General features: G+C 62.1%; 1 protein-coding gene across 9 annotated transcripts in view; it reads right to left on the bottom strand.

The window, feature by feature from the left end:
- Positions 1 to 18,793, bottom strand: part of AGAP3 (ArfGAP with GTPase domain, ankyrin repeat and PH domain 3) — a gene marked incomplete at its 5' end in the record, with an annotated part of 48,360 nt that overhangs the window by 12,122 nt on the left and 17,445 nt on the right. For 3 of the 9 annotated variants that reach the window (XM_081038498.1, XM_081038495.1, XM_081038496.1), the window contains 9 exons: positions 3,289 to 3,393; positions 7,973 to 8,065; positions 11,457 to 11,615; positions 13,183 to 13,310; positions 13,458 to 13,592; positions 13,979 to 14,120; positions 14,222 to 14,307; positions 14,462 to 14,549; positions 14,784 to 14,842. In XM_081038498.1, coding sequence (XP_080894624.1) covers positions 3,289 to 3,393; positions 7,973 to 8,065; positions 11,457 to 11,615; positions 13,183 to 13,310; positions 13,458 to 13,592; positions 13,979 to 14,000 — 642 coding nt within the window. Of the gene's footprint in view, positions 1 to 3,288; positions 3,394 to 7,972; positions 8,066 to 8,224; positions 9,163 to 11,456; positions 11,616 to 13,182; positions 13,311 to 13,457; positions 13,593 to 13,978; positions 14,121 to 14,221; positions 14,308 to 14,461; positions 14,550 to 14,783; positions 14,843 to 16,032; positions 17,062 to 18,793 lie in introns of those variants that run through there. The other 6 variants (XM_081038493.1, XM_081038494.1, XM_081038499.1 and 3 more) reach the window with 6 other exon arrangements.

Here is an 18,793-nt window from a genome sequence, read left to right as displayed (position 1 = left end):
GAGCGGAGAGATAGAACCCAGTCCAAGGAGAGTGCGGCGACGAGCTCAGGAGCAGCAGCGGGACAGGAGTGTCAGGGGCAGAGCAGCGTTTCCCTCCGTCAGCAGAACGGGGAGCGCGGCGGTGGCAGTGGTGGCGGCTGCTCAGGAGAGCGGTCACCACGGCTGCCTTTATTACCCACCATCAAACAGCAATTTCTTCCCCAGCCTCCTCACTAATTACCCAGCCAGCGTTCTCATCTCGTTTTATTACTGGAATTAACAACGAGTTCAGAGCGTGGAAAGCTATTAAGATGTGTGATTAAGCCACATTCAATTAGTTTCTACAAACAATTTAATTGATGTTGCAGATAGAATTAACAGAAGGTGATTGTGTGAATGGCTCCGCTGGCTGCAAAATGGGGGAGGCTGTGACGGGCTCTCTTGGGCCAGGCAGGATCGGGCGCGAGGCCCGAGGCTTGCCCACCAGCCATGCAGCCGACCGGCCTCCATCAGCAGGTGAGTCACCAGCACTGCTGCCCTCGGGGCTCAGGAAAGCCGTCCAGGGGGACAGGAGCCAGGCTAGGCCGAGAGTTCTGCGTGGGCCTCTGCAGGGCGCCGTGCCAGGGCGGCTCACAGGGAGGCAGGGGGCCTGCTCACGCTGGCAGCTCAGCCTGCTCAGGTGGGACAAGACGGTCATGGGGAAGTGAGACAGGTAAGCCAGCAACAGGAGTACAGCGGCACACCAAGGAAGGAAATCAAGGAGCGAGAGGGGTGGCGCGAGAGAAGCAGCTCTGCCCGGAGCAGACTCAGGTCGGTTCACACAGCCGCCCGCTGCGACCCTTGTCAGGGGCAGAGCACGTTACCACACAGTTCTGGGTCTGCTTCACGTCTCCTGAACAGGATGAGAAGCACCTACAGGGCATGATGTCACCATGTGCATGTGCCAGTTCCTGCTGGCATGCAGGGTGGGAGAAGCACATGCATTTTGACCCCAGAGCCGAAGGGCAGCCAGTGAAGAAGTGACAGACGGGGAGTCCAGGCTCTCAAGGGAGCCTCTCGCTCAGTCCCGTCGTGAGAGCCGGGGCCTGGTGTGCTGGGCCAGCAGAGCCAGCTCGTAGGCTCACCTTGCGGGAAAGCAAGGACAGGGGGGGTGGCCGGTTAGCTCAGCTGGTTAGAGTGTGGTGCTAACAACCCCAAGGCTGCCAGTTCAAGCCCTGCATGGGCCACTGTGAGCTGTGCCCTCCTTAAAAAAAAAGAAAAAGAAAGCAAGGACTGGCCTGGAGCCCCTGCCACTGCAATCCTGTCCCAGTCCTCTGAACACTAAGCTACACACAGTTCAACAAGCGCGGTACTAGGGGGACGGGGGAGCTCCAGGGAGCTCAGACCCCCACCCTGACCCACCTTAAGTGACAGTGTCCGGGCAACATTTGCTTTGATTTGAACCGTCCAGCGACTTTCTCAGCCAGCCCCGGAGGGAAGTGCTCTTCGCATGTGCAGAAAACTCTGGGTAATGCTTAGAGTCAAAATCATGGGTCCAAGTCTTAGCTCAGCCACTGGCTGGGTGACTTTGATGACCCAACGAAGCCCACGAGCCTAGGCTCTGCAGTTCAGGTGTAAAAGCAGCACTCCCTTGGGCCTCGCCCGCCCTTCCTGCACCCAAACCCAACACTGCACCCCACGCGACCCTCTCCTCCGTGTCCCAGACCCCACCATCAGTCCTCCTCTCACCCTGGGGCCTGGGGATAGGAGAGGGGACAGAGCACAGTGCCCAGCTCGGGCAGCACAAAGCAGAAGGAACAGGTAAGAACACAGCAAAGGGGAAAGGCTAAGGCCCCCTGCACACAGGTGAGGGGGCCCGGATGCTTCAGAGGAGCCAGCTCCCAGCCCAGCAGGCAGGACGGCGTCTAAGCAGAGAGCACACGCATCCTGCCTGAGTAGGGGGACAAGCAGCCCAGTTAGGAGGCAGCAGTGTGGGCTCCACCTCAGCCTGCGCGCGGCAGCCCCTCGACCGGGAAATACCGCAGCTCTGCTGTCTTTCTGGTACTGACTCTGTACCCACAGGCGGCGCCTTGGTGTCACTGCTTTTCCTAGTGACCCTGCAGCCTCTGCTGGTGTCATCCACTCAGCAGTGGGACCAGGTCTGAGTGCGAGAAGAGACAGGAGCAGGCAGAGGACGGCGCTGGGCATTCGTACGAAATATCTGAGGTCCCCTGGGTGTGGCCCCTCTTCTAACACTGTCCCCCAGTACCCCGGCACCGGCTCGCGCCCTGTGGAGTCAGGACGACTAGAAGCCAACAGTCTAACTAGTGCCATGCCCTGGGCCAAGGGGAAGCGCCAGTGCCCGAGGAATCAGACACGGGCCAGGCTGGGCTCTGGCAAGACTGGAAAGGGACTGCCACTGGCTGTCCCCAAGCCAGGCCTCTGTGTGTCTCAGTAGGGCTGTCTGGGCGGTGCCTGACCAGCCGACAGCCCGAACCAGCCAGTACCTTGGATCTTGGGTCGGGCCTCCCTGACACCTTGTAGAGTCAAAGGCAGGCGAGGGACCCTGAGGCAGGCCCTGGGCCTCTGGGCCGGGGGTGGGGCCGGCCCACGTGCTGTGCTTGAGGGGCTTCACAGGAGAACTCATTAGCCCCACAGTGGGGTGGTGACAGAGATGGATTCTGGTGACAGCTGTGTGCTGGAGCCACGCAGTGAGGGGAGGGGGAAGAAGGGAGGGTGGGGGGAGCCACTCTACAATCAGTGCAACCCCCCCACCCCGGGCCATTGGCCATACACCCCCAAACCCCTCTACTCACAAACATCGCCACCTCACTCCAAGGCCCCACGCGGTTCTCCAAAGCCCTGGCTTCACCTCTTGCTTTCCATCATCCCTGGCCCAGGAGCCCAGGGCTCCCCCATGGGTGTGGCTCCGTAGAGACAACTGGCTGTCAACACTGGTACCCAACTGACTGCCAACTTTAGCAATTCTGCACAGATGAGCCCAATCAGCTCTTGAAACCAGCAGAATGTAGGTGCGGAACCTGACTGCCCACACCAGCTTAGCCTGGGTGATCACCTCCGGGGGAGAGTTTTCTCCAATGGGCTTGGCCACAGCTCAGAGCTCTAGTGTAAGCCTTCGGCCCAGGCTGGGGCTTGGGGTCTGTGCAGTTCCCAAGCCACCAAAGTGAGGTCCTATCTCAACTCCAGGGAGAGTCTTGAGCTGAGACTCTTAGGTCTGCTTCCCTTCCATCTGAGAGTCAGGCCCTCCACGCTCTGCTCCTGTCCACCTGCCCCCAGCCGCCCCCAGGGCCAGCCCTCCCCCAGACTCACGTGCAGGCTGGGGTGGTAAGTGAGCAACCCGTTGTCACACAGTGTCACGTACTTCTTCTTCCACTCCTTGTTCAGGGACTTGCCACTCCGCTTCAACAGGATGCCCTGAGGACAGAGGCCAAATCAGAGAGAGGAGCCAGCCCCCGGGGGCCACCTCTCCGGGAGGGGGTGTCTTCCCTCCCCAGGCTGTGGAGCTGTTTCAGCAACAGGACGTGGGGTACAGATGGCCTCCTAGCAGGGGTGGTCTTGCCTGGATCTCTGCAGGGGCACAGAGCCCTTAGGAGGGCCCTGGCCTTCTGCCCTCTGCGGTGGTCCCACAATAGGGCAGAAAGCCCCTATCCGTCCCCAGAAAGCCCGATCCCCCAAGGCAGGCAGCGGGAACACCCAGCTGTAGAACCCATCAACCAGATTCCCCTCGTAAGCAGATAAAGCACCCCGAGTGTGGAGGTCAGATGAGCATGGGGATGGAGAAGAGCTCATGAGAGCAGGTATTTGTGTGTTTTGTTCACTGACACACTTAGCACTGTGACAATGCCTGGGGCCCCCCCCCGATGCCCAGGAAACATCTGTGGATGGGTTGGGGAGAAGCCAACCAAGGCTGTGCGGCTGTCAGAGACCCTGAAAGTGGGCAGAGGAAACGCAGCCATACCCAGAGGCAGCCTTCGCTGCCTTCCCCTAATGACAACCCCTAAAGATGCCCTTACCCGCCTCTGGTCTCTCCCTGGAAGAACAGTCTGCAGGAGACAGAGGGGAGGGACAGGAGCTGGGGTGGGGAGAGGACAAGGCCTACCATGAATGTACATGTGGCAGATTCCCCAAAACCAGCACCACCGCGCGGGCCGTGCTCCCCACAGATGCCTGCCCCCCCACACACAGGGGGAACAGCCACACAGAACCACAAACTGGGGGCCACGTGAGGACAAGTCAGAATCAGCATTGGTCGGGAGAGTGGGAAAGCACCCTGAGTCCATACCAACGGGTGTCAAAAAGGAAGAACTTCAAGAGAGAGACGGGCCCAGTGATGGGCCCAGTAACAGGCCCAGTGAGCTTGTCCCTTAGGAAGGGAGGGCCCTGCCCTCAGACACGCAGGAAAGTCGGGGTTAAGACATTCAGGTGTGACGATCTCACTTCGAGGAGGAATCTAACAGAATAAATGAACAAACTAAACAGAAAAAGACTCACACGGTACAAACTGATGTTTGCCAGATGGGAAGGGGTTGGAGGGCTGGGTGACATAGGTGAAGGCATTAGGAAGTACAAATTGCCAGTTACAATAACAATCACGGGATGAAAAGTACAGGACAGGGATTACAGTCGGTGATATTGTAATAACTATGTACGGTGTCAGCTGGGGACTAGACTTATTGGGGGGGACACTTTATAAATTGCGTGGATGTCTCACCATTGTGCTGTACACCTGAAACTTACATAATATTGAATGTCAACTGTAATTGAAAAATAAATTGTTAAAAAAAAAATTGGGGTGTGAGAAAGCGGGCAGTCTCTCTGGCATCAGCCGGTGGTGGGGGGAGGGAGTGAGCCCCAATTCCATTCCACCTGCCCTCGGAGTTCTGCCAAATACAAGGCTCAGCCTGGAGGGATTGCAAACAGGTGATGTGGGATTTCCTGCCTGATCTCTCCTCCAAGGAGGGAGGCAGGTGGACTCAGGCCCTACTCCCAGTCCCTATTTTTCCACCTTCCTTCCTCCCTCCTCCTTCCTCCCTCCTCCTTCCTCCCTCCTCCTGCAGCCCCCATGTAAGACTGGAGGTGGAGGAGCTGCCATCTGAGGACACAGCCTGCTCAGTCTGGGGGACCCCGTCCTCACAGGTGCTTCCTAAGACGTCTGTTAACGGGACCGTCACTCCACAGAGGGGTGGCTGGACCATGCAGCCTGTGAGGGGCCTAGGTGACCTGCTTCTGGGCATGACATCTGACTGCAGCTTCATTCCCACTCCAGTCTCATTCCCACTCCCTCTCAGGATGGGCCTGGAGAGTGGCGTGGAGGCCTGGCTGCCACCCTAGAGTGGCCTCAGGTCACTCCTTCCTTTTCCACACCCGCCCCAGCCTTTCCTGGGACAGTCCACACTGCCTTCTCAAACCCTCCACACCCAAACCCTGCCCTCCCTCCTGGGTGCAGGCTCTGCTCCCCCTTCTGACACCAACTAATCCTTAGCAATAGACAAGTCGTATCACTGCCTGGACCTCAGTTTCCCCAACAGGTAGGGAGTGTGGACTCACTTACGGAGGTCCTCCCTCCTCCGAGCAGGAGCCCACGAGTCACCAGGGGGCGGGCGCGGAGGGAAGCCCTTTCCTACCCGAACTCTCGCCCCTCTTCACGTGGGCTTCCCGGGGAGGAGGCGGCGGTAATGAGCTCGTTAGCCGGCAGGCCGGGCGGGTGTGGGCGGAGCGCCGGGCTGGGCGGAGAGAAGCCAGCGCAGCTGGCCCGGGGATCGACCTGCCGCCCACTCCCCTCTCCGCGCCCCTCGCCTCCCGGCCCGATCCGCCGCAGCGCCAGGCCAGCCCAGCAGAAAGCTGGGCCAGCAGGGCCTGCCTGCCCCAAGCCCCGGTCCCCGCGCACGTCGTGCGTCCCACGGAGGGAGAAGGAGCTCCAGGGGTTCCCGCTCCCGCCCCGGCCGGCCCGGCTGCGCACGGCGGAGCAGGAAGCAATCTGGGGCGGAATGGGAGCGGTGCGGAGGCGACAGCCCCCAGAGGACCCGTTCCCGCCGCCGCCTCCCTCCCAGCTCCGCCAGCCGGCTTAATTGCGGAGTCCGGATTGATTGGGAATGCAAATGGCAACTGAAATGCAATCTCCACTCCCAGCAGGAGCAGGGGGGAGGGGAAGGAAGGCGTCGGGAGAACGGGACACCAGGCGGAGAAAGACCGGCCCTGGGCACAGGGAAGTGTTGGGGGGGCGCGAGGAACGGCCACCGGGCTGGGAGAGGCCCCCAGCCCAACAACAGGCAGGCCCCAAACGCCTTGTGTGATGGGCGGCCACTTCAGCACCAGCGGCGCTACCTGCCTCTGGCCAGCAGGGCGGCCCAGGGCCCTGGCGGCCTGCGCAGCATCCGTCCTACTAAGGGACCCTGGGGTTTGGGGACCTGTAACACCCATGCGACCTAGCTGATGCCCCCACGGGACCAGAGCCCAGGTGCTGCTTCATGGAGACAGGGCTTCTGTTCCCGCCCCACAGCTCCTGCTCGCCCACGTGTGGGGTCTTCAGCGAACAGACAGGTGAGCCCCACCTCTACGCCAGGCGGGACCAGGCACTGGGCCTACCTTTATCTCATAGCAAGGCCTGGGGAAAGTGTTCTCACTATTTATTAACCATGCACACACTCAAGATGCACATATCCCACTCCCGCCCCCCGCAGGGAGTGACAGTCCTGTGTGAGCACATTCCCATCACCTGGCAGAGACCTCCTAGCGGGCGCTCTGTTTACACAGTCCCAGAGACAAGCGATCACATGTCAACAGGTTTGTGGGGGCCAATTGTGCACCCCCACACACAAAGGGACAGGGAGGAGACAAGCACTCACCCAACAGAGCCGTCCCTGCCAGATGTGATTGCAGTGACATCTCAGGGGAGGGCTGAAGCAGAAACACAGGACGCAGAGCCACGCAGTGGCCCCAGGACCCTGACACATTCCCCCGGCTCTCCATTCTAAATGGTCCTTCACTGCAGGCTCAGAACCCAATCTTAATACATGAATTCTGGTCACACTGCCCAGGGGCCCCAAAAGCCCCTGATTGGAGGGCCAACCCTGACCACAGGGCCTGGCCAACTGGAGCTCTCAAGCTCTGGCTACACCACTCTCCTCTGTGGTCAAAACCTGACAACATGGCCCCTCGAGACATGGCATCTCTAACCCCTGGCTCCCAAGGTCTTTGCCAAGCCAGCATCCTGTGGGTACAACAGACTGAGAGCCAGGTGGGCACCTCAGCCTGCAGGCTCTTGCTGGAGCTCCTGAGGGACACCTCCTCGATTGACCCCCATTCGCCCAGCAGTTCCAGGGCCCTGCCCCACCATCTTTGCACAAAGGCACCCTCCATCATTCAATGTCCTTTCCAGCACTGGGACCCACAATAGGTCTGCAAGGATCCAAGTTTCTGGCAGCGCAGCCCTGCCAGGCAGTGACTCAGAAAGTAGTTGGGGAAGACTAGGAGGTAGCACCTCAACTAAGTTTCTTCCTTTACAAATAAACGGAGGCCCCTATGGATAAGACTGTGCCACAGAACCTAGGGGAAGACCAGCCCTCAGTATGCCCTTCAATGCGTACACCTCGGGGTACTGTTTTGTGAATTCTCTTCCTTTTCTAGGAGAAGACAAGGTAGGCCGGAGAGCCCAGACTCAGCCCTCTGGCGGTGACAGTGGGTCTCCCCCTCCACGTCGCCCAACACCAGAACCACCAGCCGGAGAGCAGTCGAGGACGGCAGGTGGCTCTCTGCTGCCCCCCGGTGGTGGTGAGGAGGTACAGGCAGAGCCCCGTGAACAGGCTGCTCCAGCCACAGGCCCAGACCTCGGTAAACGCTCCCGCCACTCTTTCCAAAGGTTGGCTCAGGCCTGGCAGGAGGCGTGCTTGCCTTTTACACTGTCTCCCCTGTCACAGGGGCCTGGAAAAGAACCATCCCCTAGCGTTTCCTGGGCCTCCGCTCCTCTCCAGTTGCAGGGGAAGGGAGTGCTAACCTGTTTGATGGGGATGGCCCGGCCACTCCCGATACTGTCCACCTTGCACTCGGCGGCCTTTTTCTCCCGGTCCAAGTCGGCACCCTTTCGAGACTGGAAGAGAAAAGAACAGGCGTGTTAAAGGGGACCAGGGTCGGCGGGGAACAGCTGCCCACCTGGTATCCCCAGCCCTCCCGCCCTCCCTCCGCCTGGGCAGGCCCTAGCAGTGGGGCGGGGCCGGGGCGGCGGGACCGGGAAGGAACTGAGACCACGAGTATTCCAATGGGTTTATTCTTACACACGGCACCATACAGAGCAGCACAGGTCACTGAGCCGGGCCCGCCCCTTACAAAAGAGCAAGGACACGAAATACCGAGAGCGCGAGAGGCGCGCAGCCCAGGGGGCTGGGGCGTAAGAGAAGGGAAGGGGCGAGGAGAGGTGGACAATTGGACTGAGGGATAGCCGGGAGCACAGGGCACGACAACCGGGGAAAACAAAGTCCAGAAGTGAGCGGGCAATGGCCCGTCTGCGGCACAGACACCACACGGCACGTTGCACCGAGCTCGTCGGCGTGGCCCGAGGGGCACAGTGGATGGAGAGAGAGAGGAGAGAGGCCAAAAGAGGCCCTGCGCCCCTGCCAGGCTCCTGGGGCAGAGCCCGCCCCAAAGCGGATCCTAGGAAACGGGGAGGCCAAGAGAGGAGAAAGGCAAGCGCGCGCGGCGGTGGCTGGCGTCCAGAGCCGAGCAGGAACGCAGAAGTCCATGCAGGAAGGAGCAGAGGAGGGGAGGGGCGGGAAAGCTCCCCCCAGGAGCAGCTGGGCGGGGCCGGGCGCTCGGACGCCCCGCCCCTCTGGGCGTGTTGCGCTGGCCCGGCTTGGGCGTGGGGCGGGGCCGAGCTCCCTTCTTCTCCATGCAGCGAGCCTGGCGCAGCGCGTCCAGCCGGGCCTGGTCCCCGGCAGCCCCCAGCCGCGGGCTCCAGCTTCCTAGCCTTCCCTGGGGGTGGGGGTTAGTTACAAAGGTTCCTGTGGGTCTCTGGAGTGGGGAGCACGGCGGCCGCTTCTCATCTGAGAGCAGTCCCAGGGCCCGGCCCGCCTCCGGCCCCGCACAGGGGACAATGTCCAGAGGTGCTGTGTGTCACCACCTGGTCTTCTAATTTGGAAGGAGTTGGAAAGGCCTTTTTGTTGATGAAAAGTTGGAAACAGTGGCACATATCTGCAAATATCGAAAGAATAAAGATTTTGGCAAGTTATACTCAAGCCCCGCGTAAGTTGGTCAGCACTGGTGAGGGCAGAGACCCAGGCGCCTGGGGAGAGGCGGCAGCGGTGTGAAGAGGAGAAGGAGGAAAAGGAGGAGGAGGAGGAGAAGGAGGCGGCGGCCCGGCTGCCGCCTGTCCGTCTTCGGCCCCACGTCCCACTTGTCCTCCCAGGCTGCCAGGAGCCAGGGCACAGGGGGCGGCCAAGGACTGCAGCAGTGGGCAGCAGAGCCAGAGCAGCAGGGAGAACTGGGGCCGAGGCCGCCACCTGCAGCTCCACCATCAGCGCTGGCCCCGGGCCTCTCCTGGGCGCCACAGCCTCTGCCCCTTTGGCCCAGGAAGGAGGAAGGTGGATGGGACAGCTGCCACCGGGTTGGGGACAGAGGGTGCAGAGGAGCCGGTTGGGGACAGAGGGTGCAGCCTGCCCCAGCCAGACTGGTGAGCCAAGAGGCCCCCAACCACCAGAGGATTCCCCAGGAGCCCAGAGGGGCACACCCCCATGGCAGGAAACGGGGGCAAGAGTGGCAACAAAACAAGTACATGAAGTCATGGGGGAGACGGGGGATGTCAACGGCCATGTCCAGCAGAAGGGTCACAAGGCCACCAGCCACAGAGCAGGCGTGGCTCTGCTGGGGAGGACGATAAGGTAGAGGGGGTGGCCCCAACAGCGACGATGAGAGGGAGGGCCCGAGATGCACCCTTAGAGATGGACACGTCTGGAGGCCACCTTCAGGGACAATGGCGCAAGTGAAGTCACCATGGAAACAATGGAAAGAAAAAATAAGGTCGCCACCATGAAGATGGAGAGAATGGGAGGGCCCGCAGGAGGATGGGAGGCAGAGGCAGCAGTGTAGCAGGCAGCAGAGGGCATGGGGCAGGGAGCGCGAAGGTGCCACGGCGAGGAGGCCGTGAGCTGGGCATGGGCGGCGGATGGGGGAGGAGCGCGTGCCCTGGGAATAGCAGGACTAGCAGCAGAGGAAGGTAGGAGGTTAAGAATGGTGTTGTGGGAGCAGGTGACTGAAGCAGGGTGTCAGGGAGCAGGTGCCTAGGGCACAGATGGCGGTCACCAAAAACACAGGCACCCAAGGGCTCTACAGCGTCAGCAGCAGCAGCAGTGGCAGCAGATGTGGGCACAAGCAGGCAGCCCAAGGCCCTGCGAGTCTCAATGGGCGTGAACAGAAACGAGAAGCTTCGAGTCTACGCAGGGTCAGGGCTGGGAGTGCAAGGCGTGGCAGCAGCTGTCAGCAGAAAGAGGGTCGTCAGCATGGGTGGGGAGGGGGCGCGTGGCAGGCACGGGATGGAAGCAGGCAAACCGGGCACAAGTGTGCTCGGCGGGCGGAGGTGAGAATGAATGCGCGAGGCCTAGGAGCACTGGCTCTGCTGGGCAGGGTTCCGGAGAGCCTGGCGGGGGCCTGGCCTGGCAGGCAGGACACAAGGCCAGGCTGAGAGACCAGCCCTGATGCTGAGAAAAGAGGCACAGTGAGTGACACAGCAGGACAGGGCGATCTCCTGTGAATCCACACGGCAGCTCACCCACCTGTATCTGACCCAAGATCCCGGAATGGTCCAGCCAAGTCCCAGCTGGAGGGGGAGCGTGGGGAGGGGGCACTGTGTGTCAGATGCTGGGCGTGGACAACCAGCAAGCTCAGGGCACCTAAGAGCTCAGGGGCCGGGCCCAGAGCAGTGAGAGGCATGTGGGACCCCGAGTGTGAGGTCTGCAGGGAGGGGAGAGAGAACTGACCTGGGCTCGGAGGCAGGGTACTGAGGCACAGAGGCCTGGGGAAGATGCCTAGGGCTTTGCAAGACCACCCGCAGAGGTGGGGGGAGGTGTGGGTCAACGTGGACGGGAGGCCTGCGCCCTGGATCCTGCTCTAGCAGCCGACCCTCAGTGCAGGCTCGGTGCACAGCCACAGGCGGCAGGCTGTCCGGGGAGTGAGCCGACACCTGCAGAGGTCCCTCAAGCCGGCCAAGAAGCCCGAAGGGATCGGGAGAGAGGGTGGGCATGTACAACGGGACAGGCAGATGTGTGTGGATGTGCTGAGGGCAGCCTGCCGTGGCCTCAGAGGAACAGTCTGGAAGAGGATGGGTGTGGATGAGGGCTCCGGCAGGGACCTACAGAGCTGTGCCTGTGTGAGGAGAGACGGCAGGGGGCTCCTCCCTGACTCCGTGGCTGCTGCCTGCTCCCCTCCTAGCCGGGCCCTACCTGTTGGGTGGAGGCAGCGGGCAGGTGGGAGGGGCGGGCACGGGCACGTACCGTGAAGATGTTGGAACGCCGCTTGGACTGCTTGCGGACGGGTGTGGGGGTGGAGGACGCTGCGATGGTCTCGATGCGCAGCTCCCGCTGGCTGATGCTGGGGGTGGAGGGGACTGAGGATGAGTAGTCGCTGAAGGCGCTGCTGCCGCCATTCGTGGCCTAAGGACAGAGAGGGCTGCTGAGGTGGCTCTGGGGTGGGTGCAGGGGCAGGCGGCAGGTGGCAGCCGGGAAGGCCTGCAGTGTGGGGGGGCCTGGCCTGGGGCTCAGGGGGCAGCAGAGGCGGCACTAACTCCTAAAGGCGGTACTGAGGGCGGAGGAGGCCTGGCCTGGAGGCTAGCAAGATCCAGTCGTCACTGCACTAGGCTGCCAACTGTGCCAAGCAGGAGCTACGTCAGAGGCAGTGCAGGTTGGAATCAGTGACAGAGGCCGGAAATGAACTGTGGAGTCTTGGCTCACAGGTGGGTCTGGCTCGAGGTAGCAGGTCGCCCTGGATGAGCTCCCCAAAATCAGTGACATGTATCAAGGAGGTGGGGCTCGGGCCAGGGAGGATGCGGTTTGCTTGGGGCAGTGTGTGTGATGGGAGAGGGACGCAGCGGAGCCATGGCTGAGCGGGAATGCAGCTCAGACTGCTGTCAGGGCACATGGCAGAGAAGGAAGAGGGCAGGACAGGAAGGGAAGATGGAAAGGGTGACAGGATGGGGACAGGAAGTGCACAGCAGTGTCCACCCCAAGGCTCGGGAACGGGCATAGTACAAGCCCTGCTCCCTAACTGCCCCCACGCTGATCCCTGAGTAGAGAATGTGTCCACCCTGGCAGCCATCCTAACTGCACAAAAGGAGCAGAGGACCCGGACTGAGCCCCTCGGCCGCCGGGGCCCCTCCCTGGGTAGGGCCCATGTGTCCTGAATTCTGTCGGCTGAGGAGGAGACAGTGAGGAAAGACCAATGTCCTCCTTTTTCCCAAGGAGACACTTTCGGGGGAAGCCCGGCTACCTTCTAAAGCGCTAAAGGGAGGAGTGTGGAAAAGCAACCAGGCTGCCATCGGGAAGTGGCAGAAGGAAAGCAGCAGCTGCTGGACAGCTCCAGCCCGCACACCTGTGATGGCCCAGCGCTTTCCACAGAGCAGGGAACGGAGTGGGAAATGCTCTTACGGAAGGCTGTTCTGACGCATATGCCAAGCGCCAGAAAATCACCTGGCAGCAGGCCAGAAGTGGACAGGTACCCAAGTGGTATTATGGGAGGGACACTGGCAGGACTGCCTCAGAAGTACTCTCAATATCCCCCAGGGCATGAAAGCCACTGGTCCCTCTGGGGCAAGCACTGCCCTCTAAATGCAAACACTGACAGAAGGCCAATAGTGGCGGGGGCGGGCCGCACATACTTCCTGGTTTCATCAGGGCTGGTCCCCAGCAGGCCTACGAGTGTGCCCGTGTGCCCGTGTGCCTCTGAGTCTGCCCCCGGGAGGCAGCTCCTGAAACAGCTCTAACAGCGCCGACTAGAGTGAATGTTCGGTTGCCTCAGCTGGAGTGCTGCCGGGTGAGAGGGCGGCGAGCAGGGATGGGACACTAGCACGATGAGGCCAGGCCAGCCATGCAGGTGGCATGAGCTGGTGCTTCCAAACCATCCGCAAGGCAGGAGACTAGCCGAGGTGGGGACACGCAGGCAGACAGACAGTACGGAGAGGGAGGGCCACAGCGGCGAACGCGGGGAGGGGAAGGCGAGCGGTACCTGGTTGATGTGCACGGCCGGGATGGAGGCGGCGGACACCGCCGAGTGGCTGGGCGAGTTGGGCAGTGACTTGCAGGGCCCTATGGCCAGCTGCTGCTTCTTCCGCAAGGCCACTACCTTCTGGGCCACTGCAGGGGACAGCAGAGTCAATTACCCCTCTGGGGAGAAGGGAGAAGCCCAGCTTAGAGCCGCCCCCCAGAGCACACAGCCCCAATGGCCAGAGGGCCCTCCTGAGCCCGCTCTGGGGGAGCCGTCCCGCCCGGTACCCGAGTTACCGTCCTGGAAGACGCGCTCCACGTTGAGTCCATAGGTCGCACACGTCTCGTAGTAGGTGCAGCGCTTCAAGTCTGTGGACAGCTTGCGGGCCCTGCTGTCATCGATGACCCGGGGGTTTGCGGCACTGATGGCGTCTGTGGACGTGGGAGGGTGAGGGTTTACTCAGCCTGCCTACAAGCTGGGGCTGCTGGGGGGTGGCCACTTGGTTAGAGGGTGGGTGGCAAAGAGGCTGGGCCAGCAGATGACACAGAGCATGAGAACACGGTGTCTGGGCCTTGTTCCAGCTCTGCCACCAGCTCACTGAGTGGAAATGAGCCAGCCATTCAGTTTATTCCTCTAAAAAACGGACATGATCGTCACACAAAGGGCAGGATTTAGCTGGGAAAGACCCAGTATGGAGCAAGGAGGATGGGCCAGTTCTGGGGCCACACGAGAAGGGCTTGCTTGGTCAGCCCTGGGGGTGGGAGCTGGGCATTCTCCCCCCGCCCACCTGGGGACCCCGCCCTGTAGGCCTGCTCACCCTGCGTGCCCACCAGCACCATGGGCACCTCGCTGGCATTGCGGAAGCTGCAAAGCCGCAGGAAGTAATTGTACACTGTCTGGAAGCTGATTTCATCCTCCAGGCTAAACACAAACACCACTGCGTCCACCCAGGCAGCAAACTAGGGGGGATCGAGCAGAATTAGCAGCCTCACCTGGTCACCGGCGAACGCCATACCCCTCCCCACACACGCAAGGGACCAGGGCTGGGCGGGCGCCTCACCTGGAGCTCAGGAGGGCCTCCTTCATCTCGGATCAGCAGCAGGTAACTCTGGCCATCCACCACAATTTCCTTCTTAAACCGACCCCCTAGGACAAAGCGCACAGTCAGGCCCAAGGGGCCAAGCAGAAAGAAACCCACAGCTTCCAGTAGAGGCTACAGAGACTGAGAAGGGTGAGGGACTCACGACGCCCCTACACAGACGACAGGGAGAGAGTCGTGTGGCCAATCTGTAACGCTCACCTTCGGGGGACTCCTCCTGGACATAGGTCCCCGTCAGATAGCGGTGCACCAGAGCCGACTTCCCACTGGACAGGTTCCCCACAATGCCCTGTGGGAGAGGAAGGGGTGAGCAGTGGGCAAAGGGCACAGGGGAAGAGACAGGGCAGGAAAGGCAAAAAGCATGATAGAGAAGGGACGGTACTGAGGGCAGGAAAGAGGGCCAGGACGACAGGCTGCAGGGAGAGACATGGTGGGGAGAAGGGGGTACCGGAAGTGGGGGAGCAAAGCCCAGGGCTACCATTCGGAGCTCGAGCCCACCCAGCCCCAGGGCTGCCTCACTCACCACTTTAAGTTCGGGCACCGAGCGGCTCAGCGTCCACTCCTGGCTGTTCACAAAGGAGTCTGCAGGACAGAAGGCCACCTGTCAGGGTGGGGGTGGCACACACACCTATGCTATCTGCCACCAGCTCTCTCCTGCGCTGCCCCTTCCTAGGCCAAGGCCGGTGGACACTGCTATCCAGATGGGACCCCAACTCTCACCATAGGTCCGTGCCTAGGGAGCAGCAGGAAAGTGGAACGGACTGATTGCAGTCCTCATGGAGGGGCCTGAGGGGTATGGGCAAGGTCCCCGGCACCTGGGTCCCTCCTCCTCCTCTTACTGCTCCACCAGGAGCTCCACCTTGAGCCACGCCCAGCCTGGAGCCCCTGGGGCCCAGACACCAGACCCAGGTGAGAGGCCACTGCAGCAGGTCTCAGCCCAGACCTAAGCCGGGCTGGGCACTTGGCGGCTGGGCAAGGGGGCCAGCCTCCTGCAGCGAGTAGGAACAGCTCCCCCATACAGGGTGGGGCCACCCACTACATTCCTTGCCTGGGTGAAGAGGGAGGAGCCCTTCCCTGGCCCTGTTCTGTGATAGGCAGGTTGAATGGGGAGCTATCTGCCCCACCCAACTGGCCCTTCTCCCCGGCTCCTCCTCCTAGTTGTGGAGGCACCACCCTTTCTTCCCCAGAGACCCGCCTCCTGGGCTCCCTCCTCTCAGTCCATCTCCACCAGGCACTGGCACCTCCTGAGAGAGGGGAGCCTCCTGCTGCTACCCAGAGGGTCAATCTCCAACCACTCTATTTGGCTCTGGCCTGAGCCACGCTAGCTTCCCCGCCCCAGGCCGCATCAAAGAGCTGTTATGACCGGGTCCACAAGCTGCCCCTAAACGCATTCACAGAGGCAGCTAGGAGGGGCACGAGCCCGGCCTGGGAGCTACAAGTGTTCTAGCCCCGCCTAGGGCCAGCTGACTCTGCTGAGTCTCAGCTCCCTGGGCCTCGGTTCTGCCAGGAAGGGGCCCTTCAGCCCTGATCTGCTCTGCCACCACTCCGTGGGCCAGCACTAGTGGCCAGAACGCCTGCACGTCCTGCTCTGCCGCGCCACCTCGCTGGATCGTCATCCACCCCAGCCGGCCTGGGCGCTGACCTCGCCTGGACACCCTGGCTGTCCCCAGCCCCAGCGGCACGCCCCCCTCTCCCAGGTGGGTTCGAGGCTTCACACCCACTCAACGCGGACTGCTGCCCGAGCGGACCCGAGGCAGGGCCCTTCCCCTTACCGCCGGGCGAGCCCAGGAGCCCCGGGTCCACCGCCGCGCGGCGGCTCCACAGGGGCGCGGTGGGCGCGGGCTCCCTCCGGCGGAAGCGGCTGGTGAGCACCTTCCAGAGGCCGGCGGCAGCGCGGGGGCGGCCGGAGTCGGGCCCGGCGCGCGGGGCCTCGGCGCCCAGCAGCAGGTCGCGGCGGCTGGGAAAGGCGCCCAAGGAGCTGGCGTCGCCATCGCTGCGGGTGCGCGCGCGGGGCAGCAGCCCGGACTCGGCGCGCCGGACCTCCTGGCCGCGGCGCAGGCGGAAGCTGAAGCTCTTCCTCAGGGCCGACAGGCCACGCCGGGGCCCCGGGCCGCCGCGCCCGCCGCTGCCGCGCAGCACCTGCCAGCGCTGGCTGCTCCACAGCGAGGAGCCCCGCAGGAAGCCGGCGCTGCCCGCGCGGCCCAGCCCGGCGCCCGCGCCCGCGCCCTCGGCGTCGGCCAGCTCCAGACGGTTCACCTCCAGGAACGTCATGCTGGTGGGCCGCGGCCGCGGCGCCTGCGTCCCGCGCGATCGGCTGCGCCGGGTCGGTGCGGGGCTGGGCGGCGGGCTGGGCGCGGCCGGGCCGGGCGGCTCTGCGGGCGCGGGTCCAGGCTCCGGCGGGCGCCCGGCGGCGGGGCCGCGGCGGCCGAGGCGCGAGCGCAGGAGGCCGAGCAGCAGGCTGCGGGCGCCGGGGGGCGGCGGCCCCTGGCTGCTCGAGCACACACTCCGCGGCCGTGACGGCTGCTCGTGCGCGGCGCCCAGGGCGGCCTGCAGGGCGGGGGCGGCGCGGCCTGCCGGGGCGCCGGGGAGGTCCAGCGAGTCGCAGACGCTGAGGGCGCGGCGGCAGGCAGCGGGCCGCTCCCAGCTGTAGCTGTCCCCCGGCTGCCAGCCCCGCTCCATGGTCAGGGCCCGCGGGCGTGGGCCAGACCCATGGCGAGGGGCGCGGGGCGGGGCCCGGGCCGCGGCCGGGGCACACGGACCTCCGGCCTCTAGGCACCTGGCGTCGGCCGACTGAGTCGCTCACCTCCTCCGCCGCGCAGCGGCAAGCCCAGACCTGGAGAGGCCAGGAGCCAGCCCAGCAAGGAGAGAGAGGCAGCAAGCCCGGCCTGGAACACCCTGGAACGGCGGCAGCCAGCCTGCTGGGGCAGCCCCCAGAGTCCTTAGAAAACAGGAAATTCCTGCCCAGGGCTCCTCCTCGGATTGGGACAGGTAGGTGAGGAGCTGTCATTAAGAGCAGGCCAAATAAATAACAGTCCTCAGCACACCACACACTGGGCCCGTTTTGAACAGAAGTGGGCTGACCCTTTGCTTTCTCCAAAGATCCAGAAGGTAATAAATACACCAGGGCCAGAATTAATAAAAGGGTAAATTAGTAGTCAGAAGGCAAGTCATATGCCCTCTCTGGGCCTCGGTCTCCTCATCTGTAAAATGGGGAGTCTGAAGGAGGCGATCCTATCTTAGTTTTCGGCTCAGACATTCTAAGGCTAGGAAAGGCAAGTCGGCGGCTGTTCTGTTCATAACTGAGGCTGTCTTCTTCTTTGGCGATTATAAAATCATGTAGACCAGGTTAAGTGTCGTCCTGCCTAAAGGCAGTGGAAAGTCAAAACCTCTGGACCTGGATCATACAGTTCTGGACAAGGGACTTACTTCTGAGTCCCTGAGGTCTCTGGGCTCCTGCAGCTCCTGGGTCTCACCTCCTGTCCAGAGGTTGTCCAGAGGTTGTGCAGAGCTAAAGCATTAGCTTGCAGTACTAGCTGGAGCACTGATGTCCTTTGAATTTCATGAGTGTGGGCTGCAGCACCAGACACTCATTAGACGCAGGGCTCTCTCCCGTCCTTCCCCCAAGGCCCTGGAGATGAGCCAATTTACCATAACCCACAAGGACCCCAAGCAGATCAGGAGGAACCAGTTTAGGTAGTGGTAAGGATGAGGGGGCTTGCATTTCCTTTAACGAGATAATACTCCCAGGTTTTCTCCACCCCCAGAGTCCAACCCAATTCCCAGCTTCCCTCTCAACTTTAGAATTCCAGGGCCCTGGTCAGAAGCAAAGTACAAGATAAAAGTGGCACATTCCAGAGGGGGCTGGAGTGGGGGAATGCCTGAGGAAGGCAGGGCCTCTCCATCCTAGGTGCTCCCGCAGAAAAGAGCTGGAGACTGCCAATTCCCGGGCTGGATCACGCAGAGAGGCCCCGGAGTGAATTCACATTCTCCCGGGACTAGTTATTAACAGTAATGAGGGCGGCTTCTTCCACTCTGGGTGCACGTCCCCACATAATAGATGGTGCAGCAGAAGGGCCTTTCCCAGGATCCTTCAGGCATGGAGACAAGAACACGACCCAGGAATCCTGACTCACATTTCCAAGTTTAAGACTCCTACACTCAACTTCCCTATCTGCCTGTCTGTCTGACACACACACACACACACACACACACACACACACACACACACACGGAATTTCCCCTTCCCAAAAGAATAACCGCCCCCCAAGCCAACGAAAATGCAAGCACAGGACCTCAGCCTGGGAGCCACCCGGGGACCGAGGAGGTGTTTTCAAACCAACTGGCTCTCCTGGTGAGACAGGAGCAGGATGGACTAGGGAAAAGGCGGGCTCAGGGAAGGTGGGCAGCAGTGCCTGGTCCCAGAGGACAGCTCACGTTCTCAGAGGACACACCAGCTCCCAGCTCCCACTGCGCCTGTAGAATAAGCCCAGGCAAAATGGTCAATTCCCAAACCTGAACGGCTTCCTCTTCCTT

This window comes from Rhinolophus hipposideros (assembly GCF_964194185.1).
Source record: "Rhinolophus hipposideros genome assembly, chromosome: 25".
In the NCBI taxonomy this organism is placed as follows: Eukaryota; Metazoa; Chordata; class Mammalia; order Chiroptera; family Rhinolophidae; genus Rhinolophus; species Rhinolophus hipposideros.
This window is presented reverse-complemented; position numbering and strand designations above follow the sequence as displayed.